This window comes from Adiantum capillus-veneris, chromosome 26 (assembly GCF_014529385.1).
Source record: "Adiantum capillus-veneris isolate H3 chromosome 26, ASM1452938v2, whole genome shotgun sequence".
Taxonomy (NCBI): Eukaryota; Viridiplantae; Streptophyta; class Polypodiopsida; order Polypodiales; family Pteridaceae; genus Adiantum; species Adiantum capillus-veneris.
In genome coordinates this window covers 71,597,565-71,621,516 of record NC_140956.1, presented here as the reverse complement: position 1 = coordinate 71,621,516, position 23,952 = coordinate 71,597,565, and the positions used below count along the sequence as shown (strand labels likewise).

The window sequence follows — 23,952 nt, the reverse complement described above, 5'->3', positions numbered from 1 at the left end:
ACATGCCCCACTACTGACTTGTATAATGCCATGACCCCCCAAATGAGCTCTGTGGGTACTCCCATTTGCTGTAATCTGTGCATCAATCTAGCTCTGGGCACTGTGTCAAATGCTTTGCGGAAATCCACAAAGCTACAATAGATCCGTCTCCCACGCGATCTGCCCTCCTCAATGATGGCTTTGAGTGTCAAGATATGGTCAAGAGTAGAAAAACCCCTCCTGAAACCTGCCTGCCCGGCTGCGCGTATCCCCTCCCTCTCTGCCCATCTACTCAGCTGCTGCTGCTCAAGAATAGATACGTACAACTGTGCCAATGTGTGTCCAATCATGATAGTGCGATAATTCCCAGGCTCCATAGGGTCTCCTGACTTGAAGATAGGTACAATAGTAGATAGGCTCCAAGTATTAGGCAAGCCCTCACACATGGCACGGTTAAACATAACTGCTAGAAGTTCTGCTAGTAAATCTCTGGCATGCGTGAAATGCTCAGCCACTAAGCCATCATGATCATATGCTCCCCCAGTCCTCATCCTGTCAATGGCCTTCCTCACCATCTCAGCGCGGTGAAAAAGGCGTGTGTGTCGGCATGGATCGGGGGGTCGGGAAGGGGGGGCTGCTCAGGAATTGTGTACAGAGATGATGCATACGGGCCCCAGGCCTCTGTAGAAGTGATGGCAGGGGGGGGGGGGGGGGGGGGGGGGAGTGCTCATGAAAGAGCCGCCATGCCTCACATGAGTCCTGACTCAAGAATAGCTGGTATAGATCCTGCTCTAGGCGAGCCAAAAATGCCCTCTTCTTCCGCCGCACTAGACGTCGAAAGTCAATCTGTGACTGTCTGTGAGTGATGTCCCCCAAAAGCACCTCCCTCTGAAGTCTAGCTCTAGTGTCTAGGCATTCCTCATCATACCAACTGTTCTGGGGCATGCTCCCCGAACGGCGTCTCTGCTTAGGCTGGGTATGTGGGTATGCCTTTGCTGCTGCATCATGTAGTGTCTGTGTCAGTATAGTAGTAAGCTCCTCCAGAGGTCGCCTTGGCTCCTCTGTGCACAGGCGTCTGCAGATCCCATCTATATATACAAAGTCCGTCTCCTGTGTGAAGGTGTAGCGAGTAGGGGCTGCTGCTCGTAGCCTGTGTGCTACACTAAACTGAAAAGAGATGGTCAACGACACAAGAGCATGGTCCACTGCCACACCAACAGGTCTGGGTCCAACCGTGAGATCCTGGATACTAGAGATGAGGCTCGGTTGTGCCATGACATAATCCACTGTGCTGGCTCCATGTCTATGTGGAAAGCATGTAAAAACTGTGCATCGGGAAATCTCTGTAGGCCATTCAAGATGGCCAATCCATGTGCAGTCCCCATGTCTATCAAGTATCGTCCATACTCAATGTGTTCTCCATCCTGTGATAGCCTGGATAGGCCCGTCTCTGCAGCATCCCACTCTCGCAGCATCTCCTCTGAAGTATCATAAAATACTGTCTGATGATGGGCAGTCCTAGCATTGAAATCCCCTAGAATGATGATGTCACCATCTCTAGAGAACTCCCATATGTCATCATCCAAAATAGAGAAGGGGGACTGTCCTCTGGGTGGTGCATAGACTGACGTACTCAGGGGAAAGTAGCAAATAGCAATGTAAAGATATCTGTCCGTCTCTGCTCTCAATCTCACCCACATGTACCTAGCTTGCTCATCCCTGCGGGCTATATGTATCAATGGCTGCAACTCCTCTTTGAATAACACTGCCACTCCTCTTGAGCCCCGCCCTCTGTGCTCTGATCGTGTCTCCTGTCTACAGGCTGTCTCCCATCTATAGCCACTTATGTGAGGCATAGATTGCCTCGGGGCTTGATGTGTCTCAGAGTAGAAGACGATGTCTAAAACTATCCTCAAAAGCACCCACATCAAGGCGCATAGATCCATTACAATTCCAGGTGACAACTTTGAGTGTGGTCCCATGGGTCTCGCACCGTCATGTGGAGCGCCGCTCTACAATCACCACCCGGCCATTTCTGTAGAAGGCCGTCTTTCCCTTCTCCCTTGCCACTTGAATCTCTGGCATTACCTCTCTCATATGCGCAAACTGTGTGAGAGTGAGGTCATCTCCAAGGAATATACCCGTTTTCTTTAGTGCAAGAAGTCCTTCTTTGCCTCCATGGATGGGAAACGGATGATTAAAGCTCTCCCTTTTGAAGTCTCCCCATTGCCTTGTGTCTTCTTCCCTACCCTCCATGCCTTTGTATGAGTAGCCTCACTACCCATCATGCGGAGAAGTTCTTCGACTTCTCCTTCCACATCATCTCGGTCTTTTAGACCGGTTACTCTTATATGCAAGGCTCTAGTTTTCCTTCGCTGCTCTTCTTCTAGAGTCATGTTGATGATTGTAGGAGTGGGGACGGATGTGGTTTCTTTCCCTTTCCCTTTCTTAGCGACTTCTATCCATTTCTCGGCCTCATCCGCCTTCTTCTGCGTATTTGTGATCACATCCATCCACGAAGACGTCTTTACCACCTTCTGTTTCTCCTCCTCTGTGATCATCCGTACCTGCTCCTTGATGACCTTGATCTCCTCTATCACCGAGGGCTGGAATTCCCCTTCTTCTAGTCCACTGCTTACTCTATCCGCAAGCTCTCGCTTAAGGTCTGTGACCTCTTCTCTAAGTGCTTGTGAATCCGCCTTAAGTGTTTGTAGCTCTGCGTGCAAGTCCTCTTTCTCCTCCTTCCATTGTGCGCCTTCATTGAGAAACATTTGAAGAAGGTTGGCCTTCTCTTTCCACCATCCCTCCGTCTCTGCTTTCCATTCTTTCATCTCCCTTTCCATTTGTGTTATCCGCTTGTTTGTAAACACAAAGGTTGCCTTCGAATGGGGCTTACATACTGGCGAAACGAGCATGGCCTCCACTGGCGAAGCGCTCATGGCCTCCATTGGCGATGCGGGTATAGCTCGACGCTCTGGCTCGGGCGGGTATATGCACTACCACAGCCCACTGCGGGACACTCAGTCTGCTCTGCCAAATATCCAGAGAGAGCCTTAGTACATGTCCACACACAAGAAGCCTCCCACACCAAGCTCCCCCCTTGCTTGCAATAGCCAACCACCCCCTCTGTGCACGTGAACTTGACACCATAATGTTATCTGCCTCTTTGTTGAAGCTCCCCCTCTGGTTAAGCTTCCCCCTTGCCTATGTTAAAATAGGCTTTAGTGTACGATCGTTTAACATATGGCTGGACAAAATTCTGTGCGCGTAGCCTTGGAGCCTTTGTAGTATCATACGGATTGCTGGGAGCATTTGCTGCGCTATCAGCCGCTCAGCCCCTCACGACGCCATCCCTTGCTCTGTGTGTGTGTGTGTGTGTGTGTGTGTGTGTGAGAGAGAGAGAGAGAGAGAGAGAGAGAGAGAGATGAAATGAAATGAAATGTCATATTAAACGTCTTCAAAAGGCCAAAATGATTTATGAGACCACACTGATACAATCTTGGTGGATCTAATCCAATGTCTATGTACAAAAATAAAAATAAAGTGAAGTGTAGTGTGAGACTGAAATCATCATCATCAATGCCCGAGGATGCCCAGCATCGGGCATTGTCCGAGAAAGTACTGCATCGGTCGCTGAAGAGCTTCGTCAATGTCCACCTCTGTAAATAGTCGTACTGAGTGTCTCCCATGTCGTGCTAGAATAGTCCTGATCCTCCGATGGAGCCTTCGTCGCATAGTCACAAGGGACGCATCCCGAGGAGTGGGGACGGGGCTCAAATGGATTTTTAGTGTAAAAAAGAGGGCAGGACGGCAAGTGGGGATGGGAAGCCCAAAAATGGGCGTCCCAAGTTCGTCGATGTCGTGGTTGCCCTCATAGACGTGGGTGTCTAGCTCTCCCGAGCTCAATGGCTCTGTCAACGAATATACCTTTGGTATAAGTGGGCTCTGAAGTCTGTTGCGGAGCATGCTCATCTGGCTGCTGAGTCCTTGCTCTAAAGAAGGCAGTATCTCCCTCTGCTGAGAGAGAGAGAGAGAGAGGGGGGGGGGGGGGGGGGGGGGGGGGGGGGGGGACGTGAAGATGTAGGTGAACTTTTTTGTCTAGTATATCCCTGTAAAATTTGGAGGTTTAAGCTGATTTTATGCTGGGATTACTCCCTTCAAACGAAAGTGTGTGTGCAGAGCATGACTGACAATGCATAGCAAACGAAGTGCCTGCTGTATGCTTGTGCCTCCTAGACAGGCAGAAACATATGCCCATGCCATGTATGCCTGCACACACACTTGCGCATGCTGACATTTGCACATTTACATGCGTGCACTCATGGAGGCATCCACTGTAAGATTCTGCACACAAACATTAACTGTTTGTGCATGTTTGTGAACGCGTGTGCATGTGGATTTTTTGGGCATGTTTTCTCGGTGCAGTCTGGTTATACTTGAAACCACTAACCTTGTGCATGTGTCTGGGTGCATGTGCATTATATGGGATGTGCTCGTTTGCTACAGTGTTGTGTACAAGTCCTTATGTTTTGTACTGTTTTCCTCTGTGCAGGAGCCCAAAGTAGGTGTATTTACTGTTGATGCCTTTCATGATGCATTATGGCTATTTGCTGTGGCACCAGCAACGGCCTGCATTTCTGGGACTGGAAATGCTCTTCTCCTTTCTTTGTCAAATCTTGTTTCGTGGAGTCACTTTACAGAAGTTTGGCCAACATGGGTTCTTGGTGATCTGGCTGCCATTCTATGCTACACACCATGCTTACTACATGTTTGGACCTTTTTGTTAGAGGACCTCAGAATCTTCTATGTGGGCAGGAAGCGGCTTAAAGCTTGTCTTGGAATCAATAAAGCTAAGCCTTTAATTCTGAAAGCGAAGCATGTATGTGCATCATTAGCAGCTCCTTACAAGCAAAGTAGTACAGCAGACGTAAAGCTGAGTACACCGATGGGGGACCATTTGAATGAGAAATTGTCAACAGAAGATTATGTGGCTTTGAACATTCTGTGTCTCCCTAGGCTAACAGGCATATGCTGTTGCAACCACAAGTTAACAAGTCAGGCAAAAACTGTCTGTACGGGAGGCTGTGCTGTTGAAGACCAAATGCACAACAGTATTGAAAACCTGTGCAATCAAGATCATAAAAGAAACATTGACAAGTGCTTAGCCTTGCCTACATCTGACGTTGAAAAGGACCACAGTACAATGGACATCTCAGATTTTTCAGTCCAAAAGTTTCTCATGTGGCTGGCTGAATGCGTGATTTTGTTCATCATTCTGATATGCTTGTCCTTGGTTATCTTTTTTGACTTTGGGGTTCCGTCAAGCCAATTTGTACAACACTTATCGTACCTTGTGTTTCCTGTGGTTATTTGGGCATCTTTCCGTTTCAATCGAGTTGGCCTGCCTTTGGCTGTGGTGGTTGTGACCTTGATCGCAAGTGCTGGCACAGCTAAGCATCACGGACCCTTGTACCATAGTGAAAGCAAGGATAGGTCATTGTTGCAGGTTAGAATCTTTGCTGTCCCTCATTCTGATTAAGATACTATTGTTTTGTTTAAAGAACTAGGTTTTACTACTTTTTAGGTTCAAATGTTTGTGAGTGTGCTGTCAATGGTTGCAACAACTTTGGCAGCTGTTGTCCATGAACGGAAACAAATGGAAGAGGAGCTAAATCAAATGAATTCCACCCTGGAATTCCAGGTACTCTATTTGCATAGTTCCCTTTAATGTAGTCAATGCCATGATTTGTTTCACTCTAAGAGCAGTTTCCAAAACAAATCTAGGTTCAAGAGCGTACCAAGGAGCTTGAGAAAGCCAATACAGAGCTACAAGCCTCACAAGCTGCAGCAGAGGAGGCCAACAGGGCGAAGTCGGAGTTTCTTGCAAATATGAGCCATGAAATCAGGTAGCCTGGTTGGTTTTGTTTTAGTTTCCATATACTCAGTGCTGTGGAGTTAGGGTGGATAGCATAGTGTAGCATTCATGGCGTGTGTGTGTGTGTGTGTGTGTGTGTGAGAGAGAGAGAGAGAGAGAGAGAGAGAGAGAGAGAGAGAGAGAGAAATGAAATGAAATGAAATGTTATATTAACGTCTTCAAAAGGCCAAAATGACCTATGAGACCAATCAGTTACAAAATAGTGAATCTAATACCATGTCTGGGTACAAAAGAACTAGAAGTGGAACAAAATACTACTACTACTACTACAATCTAAAACTACGTGGGTGTAGCAGCTGATACAATAGGTACCCGGTAAACTGGATGTAACAGTGTGTGAAACAAAGATGGAAGAAATGGTGAGGATCCATCCTCATCTGCACTCTGGATGTCGAGAGAGTATGGCTCGAATCTTCTGTTGTAGTCTCCGTCGATGCTGTGTAGCTCCTCTCCTCAGTCGCGGTCGTCTGTATCTCTGTAGCTCCAATGCTCGGTCGATGAGAGTGCCAGTAGTGGTCGAATGAGTGTGGGACGAGCTCTGCAGTGGTGGCTGCTCCTCTGGCTGTCCCATATCTAGTGAAAAGAAATCTGTAATGTGTCTCTGGGACTGCCTCTCTCTAGCTCTCCCCAGTAAAGTGTCTCTATACCTGTGTAACTCAAGTAGATATAGTCCAAGACATCTCTGATCCTCATAACTCATGACCCTAGATAGAGGACCAAAACCCTCTCTGAATAAGCAGTGGAAACGCCCCCGTATCTCATAGAACACTGTGCAATGACATATGTAGTGCAACTCTGTCTCTGGCTCTCTCTGGCATAATCGGCATATCCTGCTGTCTGCTGGTATCCCTCTGAATCTACCGGTCTCAATCTCGAGCTGATGTGAGGATGTGCGTATCTGACCAATGGCACAACGCAAACCATGAGACATATGTGTGTCCATGTAGCTGGGTCGAATCACAAACCCATCTCCTGTGAGGTGGAGAAGATGCTCTCTATAGAAAGCCATCTTCGTGCTCAACTCCTGAGGCGGCTCTATCCATGTCCTCCTGGTGTCGAGCTGGATCAGGTCCTGACGAATGAGTCTAGTGATCTCCACCCGTGTAAGAGACAGCGAGGGTGCCTGAAGAGAATACTGGAAAGGGGGCAACCTGTCCATGGTGAAGCCATGCGTCTGAAACCATGAAGTCATCTGTGCATACCAGCATGAAGTGTCCCCCTGTAGAGCTAACTGTCTGGAAGACTCAAGGGCCAATCTAGCATATCTGTCTCTAGTAGTATCCCATAGGTGTGCATACCAGCATGAAGTGTCCCCCTGTAGAGCTAACTGTCTGGAAGACTCAAGGGCCAATCTAGCATATCTGTCTCTAGTAGTATCCCATAGGCTGTGCACAAAGGACACTGATCTGGTAAGCGCCTCAATCTCCATGGGGGGGGCAGCTAGCTCTGCTCGAATGATCGCGTGAGGTACGGAGGCCTTGGCTCTAATCAATCGGGAGATCATAGATACCAAGGGCCTCTCCATACGTCTCCAACCATCCTGGCCTACAGAAGGTCCCCATACCTGTACCCCATACATCATAGCTGAGGCTACTAAAGTATCAAAGAGCCATAACTTTGTCCGAGGTTCCTGGAACTGAACCTGCGAACACATCCTCTCCAAGCCTCCCAAGGCCGCATAAGCTCTGGTCAGTCTAGTCTTTGCTGCTCTCCCCAAAGAAAACCTCGGCCCAGTGAAGACTATCCCAAGGTAAGTGTATGCATCTGTATACTCCACAATCTCTTGACCATACGTGAAGGTCGGTGCCGATCTCCTGATCCACTGCGGTGTGGTGTTAAACACCATGACCTTGGTTTTACCAAGGTTTACAGACAATCCACTATCCTCTGCAAAACTGTGTAATGCATCCAACTGTCGCTGCATACCCTCTGGTGAGTCAGAGATCAAGACAATATCATCAGCATATAACAACAATGGGATCCACGTCCCTGCCAGCTGGGCACCTCTATCACCCTCTCTGTCAATGTAATCAGACACCTCATCAACATACATACCAAATAGAGTAGGAGACAATGGGCAACCCTGTTTCACCCCGATAGTGGAGTGAACTAAGTCAGATATCCCCTCTGGGGTGCGTACATGTCCCATCACTGATCTGTATAAAGCCATAATCCCCCAAATCAAGAAGAAGGAGAAGAAGAAGAAGATTGTTTTAACGTCGTAGGAAACTATCCCAAGAGACCTTAAGGATCTATCCGACGAGGAGAGTTGAACTCAAGACCTCTTATTCAAGAGGGAAATGGCATAACCAATCTACCACACTTGGGTGATAGAAAGGTTATACCATTTTCCTCTTTTTATTAGCGCGTGCGCGTGCACACACACACACACACTCGAGAAGAAGATTGTTTTAACGTCGTAGGAAACTATCCCAAGAGACCTTAAAGATCTATCCAACGAGGAGAGTTGAACTCAAGACCTGTTATTCAAGAGGGAATTGGCATAACCAATCTACCACACTTGGGTGATAGAAAGGTTATACCATTTTCCTCTTTTTATTAGCGCGCGTGCACACACACACACTCGAGAAGAAGATTGTTTTAACGTCGTAGGAAACTATCCCAAGAGACCTTAAAGATTTATCCCACGAGGAGAGTTGAACGCAAGACCTGTTATGAGAGAGAGAGAGAGAGAGAGAGAGAGAGAGAGATGAAATGAAATGAAATGTTGTATTAATGTCTTCAAAAGGCCAGAGTGACCTATGAGACCAAATTGATACAAACGTGGTGAATCTGTTACAATGTCTGAAAAGTGTGAAAGTGTGAAAATAAATGCGAAAAACTAAATACAAAGTATTAGATAAACTTCTTAGGAGCATTCTGGGTGTCTGGCTAGAATGCTTCTAATCCTTTGTTGTAGTCTCCTCCGGTGAAGTGTGCTTCTGCATCTCGGTCGTGGTCATCTCGATTTCCTAAGCTCGATCGCCCTGTCAATGAGGGTGCCTTTGGTATGAATGTGGGTACTCCTTTGTGCTCGCTGCTGGCCTCTTGCTTCTCCTTCCATTCCTGCTTCTCTCGATCCGAAGAAATCTGTGATCTGCCTCTAAGGCTGTAGTGCTCTTTGTCTTCTCATTAGATTATCCCTGTGCCGATGTAGTTCCAGTAGGTACAAGCCTAAGCACCTTTGATCTTGGTATTGCATGACTCTATCTAGAGGTCCAAAGCCTTCTTTAAATAGGCAATGGAAACGCCCACGTATCTCATAGTATACGGTGCAATGACATATGTAGTGTAATTCTGTCTCCGGCTCCATTCCGCATAACTTGCAAATTCTGCTCTCAGGTGGGATTCCCCTAAATTTGCCAAATTCAATTTCCAGCTGGTGTGAGGATGTACGAATCTGACCAATAGCACATCTCAAACCATGAGACAGGTGGGTATCCATGTAGCTCGGGCGAATCACAAAACCATCTTTAGATAGCTGTAGGAAGTTTTCTTTGTAGTTGGCCATCTTCGTGCCCAATTCTTGTGTAGGGTCTACCCATGTCCTCTTGGTGTCCAGCTGTATAAGATCTTAGCGGATGATTTTATTAATCTCCGTTCGTGTGATTGCGAGTGATGGAGCCTCAAGAAAGTATTGGAAGGGGGGTAATCTTTCCATACTGAACCCATGTCTCTGAAACCACGAGGACAGTTGCGCATACCAGCATGATGTATCTCCTTTCATTGCTAATTGTCGAGAGGATTCGAGGGCCAATCTAGTATATCGGCAATTATTTGTATCCCACAAACCATGTATAAAGGACACTGATCTGGTAAGAGCTTCAATTTCTATCGGAGGGGCAGCTAGTTCCGCTCGAGTAATCGTGTGTGGTACGGAGGCCTTGGCTCTAATCATTCGGGAAATCATAGATACCAAAGGTCTCTCCATTGACTTCCAATTATCCTGATCCACAGATGGTCCCCATGGACCCCATAAAGCATAGCCAAAGCCACCACAGTATCAAAGAGCCAAAGTTTTGTTCGTGGTTCCTGAAACTGCACTTGTGAACACATCCTCTCCAACCCTCCCAAGGCCGCAGAGGCTCTGGACAATCTAGCACCCGCTGCTTTCTTAAGAGTAAACTTCGGTCCTGTAAATACCACACCAAGGTATGTGTATGCATCTATGTACTATACTGTATCCTGGCCATATGCAAATGTAGGTGCTGATCTCCTAACCCACTATGGTGTGGTGTTAAACACCATAACTTTGGTTTTACCCAAGTTTACCGACAGTCCGCTGTCTTCCGCGAATTTATGTAATGCATCTAACTGCCTCTGCATTCCATCTGGTGATTCTGCTATAATACAATATCATCTGCATACAACAACAAAGGGATCCATGACCCTGCAAGTTGAGCACCTCTGTCACCCTCTCTATCAATGTAATCTGATACCTCATCTATATACATACCAAATAAAGTAGGGGACAGTGGGCATCCCTGCTTTACTCCAACAGTGGAATGAACAATGTTGGAATCCCCTTCTGGAGTACGTACATAACCAGTTATTGACCCGTATAAGGCCACGATCCCCCAGATAATCTCTTTGGGGACCCCTAACTCTTGCATTCTGCGCATCAATCTGGCCCTTGGTACTGTATCAATCCCGCTTGCTCTTCCTTCCTCAATAATGGCTCTGAGCGTAAGAATATGATCCAAAGTGGAATAACCCCTCCTGAATCCAGCTTGTCCTGTTGCCCTTATGCCCTCATTCTCTGCCCATCTACTCAATTTTTGTTCCAGAATGGATGCGTACAGTCGGGTCAATGTGTGACCCACCATAATGGTACGGTAGTTCCCGGGTATCATAGGATCCCCTGACTTGAAAATAGGTACGATAGTAGATAATTTCCAAGATTCAGGTAATCCTTCACACATGACCTGATTAAACAGACGAGCAAGGACTTCTGAAAGTAGATCCCTTGCATGGATCAGATATTCTGCTACTAAACCCTCATGATCATATGCTCTTCTTGTCTTCATCTTATCAATGGCTTTTTCCACCATTTCCGTAGTAAAGAAAGTACTAGTAGCAAGGCATGGCTCTAGCGGATCTGGTAATGGAGCCTATCCAGATACCGTATATAATGATGTTACATATTGACCCCAAATCTCAGGAGAAGTACTTGTCAGAGGCGATGAGTGCTCGTGAAATAAATGCCAGGCCTCATGTGAGTCCTGACTCAAGAAGAGATGATATAAATCCTTCTCCAGTTTGGCTAAAATGCCCTTTTCTTGCGACGTACTATACGCCGAAGAGCAATCCGAGACTGCTTATATGTGATGATCCCAAGTGTAAGCTCTTTCTGGACCTGGGTTCTCGTCTCTCTACATTCCTCGTCGTACCAACTGTTTTGAGGCATGTTCCCAGATCCTCTCTTCTGATCAGGCTGAGTATGTGGGTATGCCGCTTGTGCTGCTCCATGTAGTATCTCTGTGAGCTGAGAAGTAATCTCCTCTACAGTATATAGTGGGTCAGCTGCCCACATCCTATTATAGATCTTTTCCACATAGACTGAGTCAGTCTCTAGCGTGAAAGTATATCTTGTGTGTGTCTTCTTCCTTTGTACTTGAGAGGCATTGTATTGGAAGGAGATTGATAAGGTCAAGAGAGCATGATCCACTGCAATCCCAACCGGTCTGGGTCCCACCTTAAAGTCCTCGATACTAGAAATAAAGCTTGGTGAAGTCATGACATAATCCACTGTACTGGCCCCATGCCTGTGCGGGAAGCATGTGAATCCCCTAGATAAAGGGAAATTCTCTAGACCTTTAAGTATGGCCAAACCATGTGTAGTTGCCATCTCCATGAGATGTCTCCCATATTCAGTGTGTTCTTTATCCTGTGAGTTTCTAGTAAGCCCCTCCTGTGATAAATCCACTTCTCTGAGCATTTCCTCGGAAGTATCATAGAATACGGCTTGAGAGTTGGCCGTTCTGGCATTAAAGTCTCCTAAGAGAACGATGTCTCCATCTCTAGAGAACTCCCATATGTCATTATTCAATATGGAGAAAGGGGATTGTCCTTTAGGTGAGGAGTAGACTGATGTGCTTGGAGGGAAGTAGCATATAGCGATATATAGAAATCTACCTGTCTTAGCTCTCATTCTCACCGACATATACCTTGCTTGTTCATCTTTCCTGATAACCTGTAGTAGCGGTTTCAGCTCCTCTTTAAATAAGACTGCTACTCCTCTTGAACCCCGGCTACCTTGTAGAGATCTCTTGTCTGGTCGACCAACTGTTTCCCATAAATACCCCTTCACATGTGGCATAAGCTGTCTCGGTATCTGGGGTGTCTCTGAGTAGAAAACTATGTCTCTGTCCCTAAAGCTGTCTTCAAAGGCACCTACATCTAGCCTATATGATCCATTACAATTCCACGCCGCTATCCAGAGCGTCGCCCCATAGGTCTCGCACCGTCATGATGAGCACTTTTCCAGAACCACTACTTCCCTCCTCTATAAAAGGCGATTTTCCCCTTTTCTCTTGCTGCCTTGATCTCTGGCATCAACTCTTGCATGTGTGCCACTTGTGCCAATGTAAGGTCATCTCCCAGGAAAATACCGGTTTTCTTAAGAGTTGGCCTCTTCTTTAGAAATTCTTTCCTTATTTCTATATTCGGGAAGCGGAGAATAAGTGTCCTATCCTTTACGTTTCCCTTCTCGTCGATTCCTTTCTTGCCCACTCTCCATGCACTTGTGTGAGTAGGCTCTGTGATGCCCATGTGTTGTAGCAGTTCCCTCACTTCTTCATCTACATTCTCTTTGTCTTTGACTCCTGTGACCCGCACATGCAGAGCCCGATTCTTCCTTTTCTGCTCTTCCTCAATGGTCATATTAATAATGGTGGAGGTAGGTTTGGTCTCAGGCATCTGGGCCTTCCCTTTCTTCGCATCCTCAATCCATTTCTCTGCTCCATCAACCTTTTCTTGTGTCTTAACAAGACGTTCCGCCCATGAAGATGCCGTTTTCGATTTTTGTTCATCTCCTTCCTGTAGAGCTTTCGTCTGATCCTTCATGAAATGAATGTAAATGAAATGAGAGAGAGAGAGAGAGAGAGAGAGAGAGAGAGAGAGAGAGAGAGAGAGAGAGAGAGAGATATGAAATGAATGGAAATGAAATGTAATATTAACTTCTTCAAAAGGCCAAAATGACCTATGAGACCAAAAGGTTACATGTGGTGAATCTAATACCAGGTCTGGGTACAAAAAGTACAAAGAACTGAAAAGAAAATAGTGGGTAGGGGTGGGGTGAAAGCTGATACATAGGGGAATACAAAGGGTGAGCTAATACAATGGAGCTCTCTGACAATCGAGGCATCATATACGTATACATTAGTATCCGGGACGGCTCCTATGTCGCGCCAGTATGGTATGGATCCTTTGTCGCAATTTGCGTCGATGTCGAGAGGCCCCCTCATCCGTGGGCGATGGGACCGCCCCAACTCTATCGCCCAATCAAGCAGTATGTCTCTGGTGCCTCTGGTGTTATTATGTTGTGGGGGCTGCTGGAACTCCTCTATCTGTGACTAAAAGAAATCTGTAATCTTCCGCTATCTAGGATCTCTCTCATTGTGCCCCTCTTCAAGAGGTCCTCTCTGTGTTTGCAAATCTCTAGTAAGTATAATCCGAGGCATCTCTGATCCTGGTATCTCATGACTCTAGAAAGTGGCCCAAAACCCTCTCTGAATAGACAATGAAAGCGGCCTCGTATCTCATAGTATACTAGGCAGTGTCATATGTAATGTACCTCTGTCTCCGGCTCTATTTGGCACACTTCACAAATCCTGGACTCGGCGGGTACTCCTCTAAATCTGCATGTCTCGATCTGTAGCTGATTGAGGATGTGCGTATCTGACCAATAGCACATCGTATCCCGTGGGATAGATGAGTATCTGAAACCGGCCTGTACAATCCAAAAAGAGCGGTAGACTTTACTTCAAACCTTGATTTAGCTTTCACCCATTATTAGTCGTCTATTCTACCTATACTTTCAAGACACAACAAACGGGAGAGGGATACAGGCTGCTAGATTGCACCTGTATGAGTAGACCGACACCAGATTGGCCCCTAACTTAGGCGCCCCTTTCGGTATTTCTTTATTGTTTAAAAGAGGGAATAAACGTTGTGGTTCCCTACAAGCTGCCCCGCACAAACTTGGCTGAATTTCAACTGTTCCGGCCCGATTTCGGCAGCATAACTGTACTAGGACCCTTCACAGTCAGTATTCCCACACATGGAATGACTTTCCCGACGCATACGGGCACTTTGCAAAACCTGGCGAGAATCTGCAGCACGCTGAATTCTCTGTTTTCAGCCCCGAAAATGCGCCAAATCACTTGTACAGCGGTCCCCTCGCGTCCCCGAACCTCCTGGGGGTATTAGGGACCGTTTAGGGCCAAAGCCCTAAACCTTTAAAAATACACAGCAGGCTGTAATTTACTGTTTCGGGCTCCGTTTCGCGTACCGGTCGCATCCGTAGCAAGTCCTCGAGCTCCCGCACCTGTAGGGCTACTTGCCCTTTGAATCGGACGAGATTTCTGGCGTGGAACCTCTCCGAATTCACCTGTACCTGCGGGGGATTAGCCGCTAGCTAATCCAGTACCTGTGCAAGAGGCTCTTGCCTCGGCAATCGCGCATGAACCCCACACAACTGTACATTGGTCAATTGAAAAGCCCACTAGTGGGGCATAACATACTGCCATAGGGGAGAGAGAGGGCAGTGCGTAGCGTGCAGGGCATCACTCCTGGCACCGCACTGTACATAGGAGGGAAAGCAAGCACTCCATAGCTCTTAACCTATGAGAAAGTCTGAAAATGAGCCTCTCCCAGCTTAAAATTCAGCGCCACTTCTTGTTGCATGAGGAAAGTGCACCAGAAGGTGCCACTTGGCACATTTACAAGCATTTTCCCGTTTCGGGGTTGCCGCCTAAAAATCTCCCAACCGGTTGCCCAGTTGACTTCACGGCAGAGTAAGAAAATGTTCCCCTAGTCATACTGGAGGTAATGATGCGAACACATTTTCACGTCCCAAAATAGCAGTTCCCTAAATTTTAGGAGATGCTGCCATTGTATCTTTCTAGGTCATCTGACCCCCTTTGTACACTGCAGCCACACCTAGAACTGAAATGTAGGCTCTGTAGCAAAGGATTCCACTTTGGCTAGTCAATGACCCCACTTTGGCTAACCATAGTCTTTGTCCAACCTTAGTGCTCTCTCTTGCCCTCAGGCCTGGACTCCCTCTGGACAGTTCCACACTAGCTATGCAATGCAGGGCAGTTAGATTTCCCGAGGGGTGTTTCCAAAAAGTGGAAGTAAATAAATAATAAGAAAGAAATCAACAAAAAGGATAGATAGTAGTCACACGCTGATGACATACCCCCCTCTTGAAATCTCAGACGTCCTCATTTGCATCTATGCCGTACATGCTTACAGTCAACACTGATGTATTCAACACCTGTCAACACATGTACGACACATACATGGTCATTGTCAACCCTGGTGTATTCAACACCTCGTCAACACATGTATTGCCTGCGTGTGAACCTTGTCCCAATGACATAGTGGTAGCTTCGCACTCTGCCATTGCTTTGAGTCACTAACTTGCCACTGTCTTATAGTACACGTTGGGCCCAGTAACACTTTCGAGCATACCCAAACCGACAGTTTAAGAATGCAGTTACACATGTACCCTTTAATAGAAGCAATTACTGTATCCTTGACAAACTGACAAGAAATACTCACTTCTTTAGCACTAACCATACTTTTGGACATTCCATAAGAGCAATTGCCAAACTGACAATCTGTACAGCTCTAACATTCATGTAACAGGTATTTCATTTGAGCTCACTTTAAATACCATGTATAGCATTTCTTTCAGAAGCCATTGTCACACTGACAATCCATGTAGCTTTGAAACTCAAGGGGTCAAGGCAGGTTGCAAATCGAAGGCTTCAAGGTAAAGTGATAACACAGTTGGTGACTCTGCAAGTTCACGTTCTTCCATCCACTTAGCATCCATTGGTGGATAGTTTCTGAACTTTACCAAGTAACGCCTAGCAACCTTGCCTTTCACTTTTCTTTCTTTATGTGCCAAAATCTGTTCCGGGACCAAGATCTTGTCAAGTTCCTCGACTTCTGGTTGATCTTCAGCTGGCATATCCTCTGGCACATCACCCACATAGGGTCTGAGAAGACTCGCGTGAAACGTATTGTGAATCTTCCAACTCTCAGGCAATTTCAGCCTATATGCAACATCACTGATTATGTCGTACACTTGAAAAGGCCCATAGTAACGCATGCTGAGCTTTGGAAACAGTCTTTCCTTGCCCTTCATCTTCTTTAACCTTGCCTTTTCAAAGCGCAGAAGCACCCAATCACCAAGTGAAAATACCACTTCACGAAGACGGTGACGATCAACTGCTTTCTTTTGCTTTGCTTGAGTCTTTTCTAAGGCCACTTTGACCTTCTTGTAGATTTCATCCATGTCCTGAACATACTTATCTGCTTCAAATATCTTGTCCTTTGTATGCAGTATGGGAGGAACTTTCTTGCCACCTTCAACTATCTCAAAAGGTGCCTTGCCAGTTGATGAATGCACTGTATTATTGTACGCATACTCCACCAATGGTAAATATTGCTCCCACTTTCCTTTATGCTCTAACACGTAGCACTTCAGCAGATCTAGGACAGTAGAATTTGCCTCTCCTAACTGCCCATCTGTTTGAGGATGAAATGACGAAGAGAATTTGAGCGTTGTGCCCATATTCTCAAACAAGCCTTTCCAGAACAAACTTGTCATGCGTGGATCACGGTCGCTAACAATCGACTGTGGCATGCCATGATACTTGAAAATATTGCTCATAAACAAGCGTGCCATCTGATCTGGCTTTATCTTCTTCCTGATAGGAATAAAATGAGCCTGCTTGCTGAATCTGCAAATGATGGTCCAAATACCATCGTTTCCTGTCTGCGTTCTCGGAAGATCAAAGATAAAATCCATAGCAATACTTTCCCATGGTTTATCTGGAATAGGTAGTGGTTGCAATAACCCTGGTGCCTTTTGCCTGTCAAACTTGACTTTCTGGCATATTAGGCATTCAAAGGCATCCACATCTTCTCAATGTAGGCCAGTAGAAGAATGTCTCAACCGCTTTAACTGTAGCATCGATGCCATGATGCCCTGCATACGGTGGGACATGACTCTCTTCCATAACTTTGCGACGCAATGGCTTTGTGACACACAATCTTCCATGCATCATCATGAACCCGTCTTTAAGAAGATAGTGTTCATGATGTTGTCCGTCCATTAGCTACTCGAAGACCCTTGCAAAATCTTCATCATTTTCATATTGTTCCCTCATATCATCAAGTGCATGATGATAAGGAATTGACACAGCTGAAATTTGTGGCTTCCTTGACAAGGCATCAGCCACAACGTTCTTCTTGCCTTCCACATGCACAATCTGAAAGTGGAACATGGACAAGATATTTGCCCATCGCATATGCTTCTCAGATAACTTTGCCTGTGTCAAGAAGTATCGCAAGGTCTGATGGTCTGTTTGGACAACAAAGTCTGCACCTAGCAGGTAGTGTTTCCAACTTAAGAGCGCATGAATCACAGCCAGTAACTCTTTCTCATAGACCTGCATGGTCATCTCTAGCCCTTGCAAAATTCTGCTCTCATAGGCTACTACCCTGCCATCTTGCATTAGCACTGCACCAATGCTACTACCACAAGCGTCACACTGGACCACAAATGACTTCCTAAGATCTGGCAACACAATGACTGGATCTAAAGTCATCTTTTCCTTTAAGAGATTAAAAGCTGAAATCTCTTTCTGTGTCCATCTAAAGGTGACTGCCTTCTTTTGAAGAGCATGCAAAGGTGAAGCAATCTCAGTGAATTTTCAGATAAACCTTCTGTAATAGGAGCATAGTCCCAAGAAACTTAGGACATCGTGCACCGTCTTCAAATCTGGCCATGACTTGATCGCTTCAACTTTTGCAGGATCCATTCTGACACCATCCTTTGAGACAATGTGTCCCAGAAAGTGAATCTCTTCCAGAAAAAACTCACTTTTCTTTGCATTGATGAGCAACCTATGACTGCGTAGCTCTTTGAACACAATGGCCAAGTGATGCCTATGCTCCTCTTCATTCTTTGAGTAGACTATCATGTCATCAAAGAATGTACCAACAAACTGCTGGTGTGGATGGAAAATTCTGTCCATCATCCGATTGAACGTAGCAGGAGCATTTGTGAGATTAAAGGGCATCACTAAAAATTCGTAAAGGCCAAACGTCGTTCTAAAAGCAGTCTTGTGCACATCCTCTGATCTATTGCGGATCTGATGGTACCCACTCTTTAGATCTATCCTGCTAAACATAGCTGCTCCTTCTAATTTGTCCAGAATATCATCAATTCTAGGTATAGGGAACCTATTCTTGATGGTATTCTTGTTCAGTGCACGGTAGTCGATGCACATACGCCATGAGCCATCCTTTTTCTGCACCAACAACACTGGAGAACAGAATGGAGATGAATTGGGCTGAATCAGCCCCTTTTCTTTTAGCTCCTGTACTTGGCTCATTATCTCTTTCTGCTGAGCCGCACTAACCCTGTACGGAGGCTTATTTGGTGGGCTACTGCCTGGCACCAAATCTATCGCGTAGTCCTCGGGTCTCTCTGGCGGTAATTGAGACGGTAATGAATCAGAAAAACAGTCATTATACTGTTGTAAAAACATTGACCTTTCTTTATCTAGCACAGATAAATTTGATTCATCACAATCTGACACTTCACGTGCAAAAACCAAGTACGCAGAAAGATGCTTTTTCATTACAGAAGTAATAGCAGAAGCTGATACAGTGGGAATAGACTCCCCTTTAAGCTTTACATCCAGAATGTGAGTCTTTCCCCTGCTCTGTACAGTGATCTTTTTGTTGTAGGCATCCATGATTCCCTGTACACGAAATAACCAAGGAATACCTAACAACACATCACATCCGTCCAGTGGCGTGATGTAAAATTCTTCAACATCTACATAGGACTGGATATGTAGGCGCAACTTTCCAATGATGGGTGTCACAGCCTTTGTATGGCCAGGACATGCCAAACCTTCCTCTGCTGTATACCCCATCTCTTCAGGTCTGATTCCCAACTTGGAAGCCAATTTTGGGGAAATGAAGTTGGCTTTGGCACCTGGATCAAAGAAGATAAGCACTGTTTGATCCCTGACCTTTCCCCATGCTCTGCAAAGCTCACTTGCATCTGAATTTGGCTTATCGCCCACCATATCTGGCACTAGACCAGCCATGGGTTTCTTTCCTTTCCTGTCCTCCTTGTCTTCAGAATCAGCTGGCCTTTTCTTTGTAGGACAATTGTAAGCAATGTGGCCAGGCTGCTCACAGATGAAGCATTTGTTCTCTGACCTCAGGACCTTCTTTTGCTCTTCCGACTTACGAGGAAAACGTCTTTTCCATTTCTTTGTTGGTCCCTTTTCTGATTCAGCCGAAGCTTTGCCTTTCCCTGCGTTGGCTGGCTCCTGAGTCCCTTTTGGAGCCTCATTGGGAACGTGCTTCTTCGCTGAGTTTTTCTTGGCTGATCCTTCCTTGACGCCAGTATTGAATTCACAATCTTCTCCCTTGAGCAAACCATTGCCAGTGTTTGCTACCTCAATGAGCTGCGTCAAAGTAGTGACTTTGGTCTTCGTGCAGTACTTTCTCAATCCTTTGGGTAGGCCACAACAGTATTTTTCAATCTGTTCTGTCAATGGCACAAACCTATAGGAAGTTACTGGAAGTACAACTTTCCAAAACTTCCGATTGTAGTTATCCAGATTCTTGCAAGTGGCAGCATTAAGCTGGTGTCATTCTGTCATGACATCTACTTCAAAGTCATCAGATAACCATGTTGCTACAAAAATCTGCTTGAAGTAAATCCATGTGGACGGAGCTTGCCCTTGAAGCAATAAAGTTGTCCACCATTGTCCCGCATTCCCTGTCAAGAAAGTGGCTGCCTTACGGACCTTTGAAGCCTCTGTAAAGTTTCCCCCTGCATAGGCCTTGTCAAACTGGTGGAGGAATGAGAGAGCCTTCTTCCTGTCATTAAACCCTGTAAAGGTCGTGAAAGTCACACCTTTGCCACCTTCTTTGTACGGAGTTGGCCTCTCCAGCGGCGTTAAGTTGTCATATGGAAGTGAGTGAAACATGGGAACACTGTTAGTATTCATTTGTGTTCCCTGACCGCAATTAAGTTGCCCTGGAAATGCCATATTTGGCTGCTGATTTGTAATTCTAGCCATACCAAAATTTGCCTGTGGCATCCCAAATTGGCCCTGAGTGCTTTGAAACCTTGGTAGCATGCCCGTGACACCATACATGGGGTTAGGCATCATCGTTTGGGCACCCCCGAACACTGTTCTTGGCGTATAAAACTGATTTCCAGGTGCATGACCAGCCATGCTCTGGAATACCGATCCACCTCCAAAATAGCCAGGGTGTACTGAAGGTGGTGGGAAGACCTGTCATAGCCTGTAGGTTGCTTCCCTGCCCATTAGAACCAGCTATAGGCTGCTGAAAAGTGGCTGGCTGAACTGGTACAGCTTGAAAGACTGACATCTTAGCCACCTGTTCTTGCACCTTAGGCATAGGTTGTGGAGATTGCATGTTCTCCGTCAAGTGTACAGGTGTTTCCATTGACTGTGCAGTATGAATCACCTGTGCTCGAGCCTTAACAGGCTTTTGAATATGATCCAGTGACCCAACTTGCTGAGACGGAAGAGGAGGTTGCAGAAAGGCTAAAAACATCGGGTTCTGCATTACTTGTGTGAACATAGCCACAGCAGTAGCCAACTGGGTCCTGAATATATCATCATCCGTCTGTGGCGGTCTTGAAGACTCACCCACTTCATGTGTCTGTTGACCCTGTGAAGAGGAAACCTCTTCAGTCACATCATCTGGTCTGTCAGCCATAATTGCAATTCCCTGTGTCTTCAAGCCCAAACTGACCAAGGCTCACTTCTATGGGAAAAAGTGATTTAATCCCGTCGATGGAACCATGAAACCGGCCTGTACAATCCAAAAAGGGCGGTAGGCTTTACTTCAAACCTTGATTTAGCTTTCACCCATTATTAGTCGTCTATTCTACCTGTACTTTCAAGACACAACAAAGGGGAGAGGGATACAGGTTGCTCGATTGCACCTGTATGAGTAGACCGACACCAGATTGGCCCCTAACTTAGGCGCCCCTTTCGGTATTTCTTTATTGTTTAAAAGAGGGAATAAACGTTGTGGTTCCCTACAAGTTGCCCCGCACAAACTTGGCTGAATTTCAATTGTTCCGGCCCGATTTCGGCAGCATAACTGTACTAGGACCCTTCACAGTCAGTATTCCCACGCATGGAATGACTTTCCCGACGCATACGGGCACTTTGCAAAACCTGGCGAGAATCTGCAGCACGCTGAATTCTCTGTTTTCAGCCCCGAAAATGCGCCAAATCACTTGTACAGCGGTCCCCTCGCGTCCCCGAACCTCCTGGGGGTATTAGGGACCGCTTAGGGCCAAATTCCTAAACCTGCAAAAATACACAGCAGGCTGTAATTTACTGTTTCGGGCTCCGTTTCGCGTACCGGTCGCATCCGTAGCAAGTCCTCGAGCTCCCGCACCTGTAGGGCTACTTGCCCTTTGAATCGAACGAGATTTCTGGCGTGGAACCTCTCCGAATTCACCTGTACCTGCGGGGGATTAGCCGCTAGCTAATCCAGTACCTGTGCAAGAGGCTCTTGCCTCGGCAATCGCGCATGAACCCACACAACTGTACATGGTCAATTGGAAAGCCCACTAGTGGGGCATAACATACTGCCATAGGGGAGAGAGAGGGCAGTGCGTAGCGTGCAGGGCATCACTCCTGGCACCGCACTGTACATAGGAGGGAAAGCAAGCACTCCATAGCTCTTAACCTATGAGAAAGTCTGAAAATGAGCCTCTCCCAGCTTAAAATTCAGCGCCACTTCTTGTTGCATGAGGAAAGTGCACCAGAAGGTGCCACTTGGCACATTTACAAGCATTTTCCCGTTTCGGGGTTGCCGCCTAAAAATCTCCCAACCGGTTGCCCAGTTGACTTCACGGCAGAGTAAGAAAATGTTCCCCTAGTCATACTGGAGGTAATGATGCGAACACATTTTCACGTCCCAAAATAGCAGTTCCCTAAATTTTAGGAGATGCTGCCATTGTATCTTTCTAGGTCATCTGACCCCCTCTGTACACTGCAGCCACACCTAGAACTGAAATGTAGGCTCTGTAGCAAAGGATTCCACTTTGGCTAGTCAATGACCCCACTTTGGCTAACCATAGTCTTTGTCCAACCTTAGTGCTCTCTCTTGCCCTCAGGCCTGGACTCCCTCTGGACAGTTCCACACTAGCTATGCAATGCAGGGCAGTTAGATTTCCCGAGGGGTGTTTCCAAAAAGTGAAAGTAAATAAATAATAAGAAAGAAATCAACAAAAAGGATAGATAGTAGTCACACACTGGTGACAGTATCCATGTATCCTGGTCTGATCACAAAACCATCCTCCGTGAGTTGGAGAAGATGCTCTCTATAGAAAGTCATCTTCGTACCTAGCTCATGTGTAGGTTGTATCCATGTCCTCTTCGTATCCAACTGAATCAAGTCCTGTCTAATAAGCCTGGTAATCTCTGCCCTAGTGAGGGAGATGGAGGGTGCATTCTTAGAGTACTAAAATGGGGGTAGCCGGTCCATACTAAAGCCATGTAATTGAAACCAAGATGCCATCTCTGCATACCAACATGATCTATCTCCCTGCAATGCCAGCTGTCGGGAAGACTCTAGTGCTAATCGAGCATATTTGTCTCTAGGGAGAGCCCAAGTGCTATGCATAAATGAAACTGATCGAGTGAGTGCCTCCACTACCAATGGAGGAGCAGCGAGCTCTGCCCTAACAATGTCATGTGGTACTGAGGCCTTGGCCCTAATCATCCGAGAAATTATAGACACCAAAGGCTTCTCCATACATCTCCATCCATCGGTATTGCCAGCTCTGCTATGATGATCAACTAAGGGGCCCCATATCTCCACTCCGTACAGTATGGCTGAAGTGACCAAAGTGTCAAAGAGCCAAAGCTTTGTCCGAGGTTCCTGGAACTGAACCTGCGCAAGTCTCCTTAATGCTGCATAGGCTTTGGTCAATCACGTATCTGCTGCACGCCTCAGGAAAAATATTGGACCACTGAAAACCACCCCAAGATAAGTGTATGTATTTGCATACTCCACAGTCTCTCGACCATATGTAAAAGTGGGGACGGACCTCCTTACCCATTGCACCATGGTGTTTAACACCATTACCTTGGTCTTACCAAGGTTCACAAACAATCCACTGTCCCGTGCAAATACATGCAATGCATCCAAATGACGTTGCATCCCCTGTGGAGAATCGGAGATCAACACAATATCATCGGCATATAAAGGCAACGGAATCCATGTCCCTGCAAGTTGAGCACCTCTATCACCCTCTATGTACGTCTCTTCAAATGTAGCGCTCTCACTCTGAGGAGCCCTGCTCAATGTCACTGTATCTCCATCAAATATAGACCAAGGCATCTTTGGTCGTAGAATCGCATGACTCTAGATAGAGGCCCAAACCCCTCTCTAAAGAGACAATGGAAGCGGCCACGTATCTCATAGTAGGCTGTACACTGGCATATGTAATGAAGCTTTGTCTTTGGCTCTCTCTGACATAGCTGACAAAGTTTGTCCTCCCCTGGGATGCCTCTAAATCTGCCTCTCTCAATCTCTAGTTGATGAGATGATGTGCGGATCTGTCCGATAGCACACCGTAATCCATATGACAAGTGGGTATCCATGTAAGCTGGTCTGATCAGAAATCCATCCTCTAAGAGCTGTAGAAGATGCTCTCTGTAGAAAGCCATCTTTGTACCTAGCTCCTGTGTCGGCTGAATCCATGTCCTCTG

At 46.3% G+C, this 23,952-nt stretch overlaps 1 protein-coding gene across 1 annotated transcript in view; it reads left to right on the top strand.

The window, feature by feature from the left end:
• Positions 1-23,952, top strand: part of LOC147423640 (putative histidine kinase 4) — a 96,658-nt gene that overhangs the window by 40,697 nt on the left and 32,009 nt on the right. Inside the window, exons 2-4 of the mRNA XM_086500966.1 lie at positions 4,532-5,485; positions 5,564-5,680; positions 5,764-5,885. Coding sequence (XP_086357092.1) covers positions 4,532-5,485; positions 5,564-5,680; positions 5,764-5,885 — 1,193 coding nt within the window. The remainder of the gene's footprint in view (positions 1-4,531; positions 5,486-5,563; positions 5,681-5,763; positions 5,886-23,952) is intronic.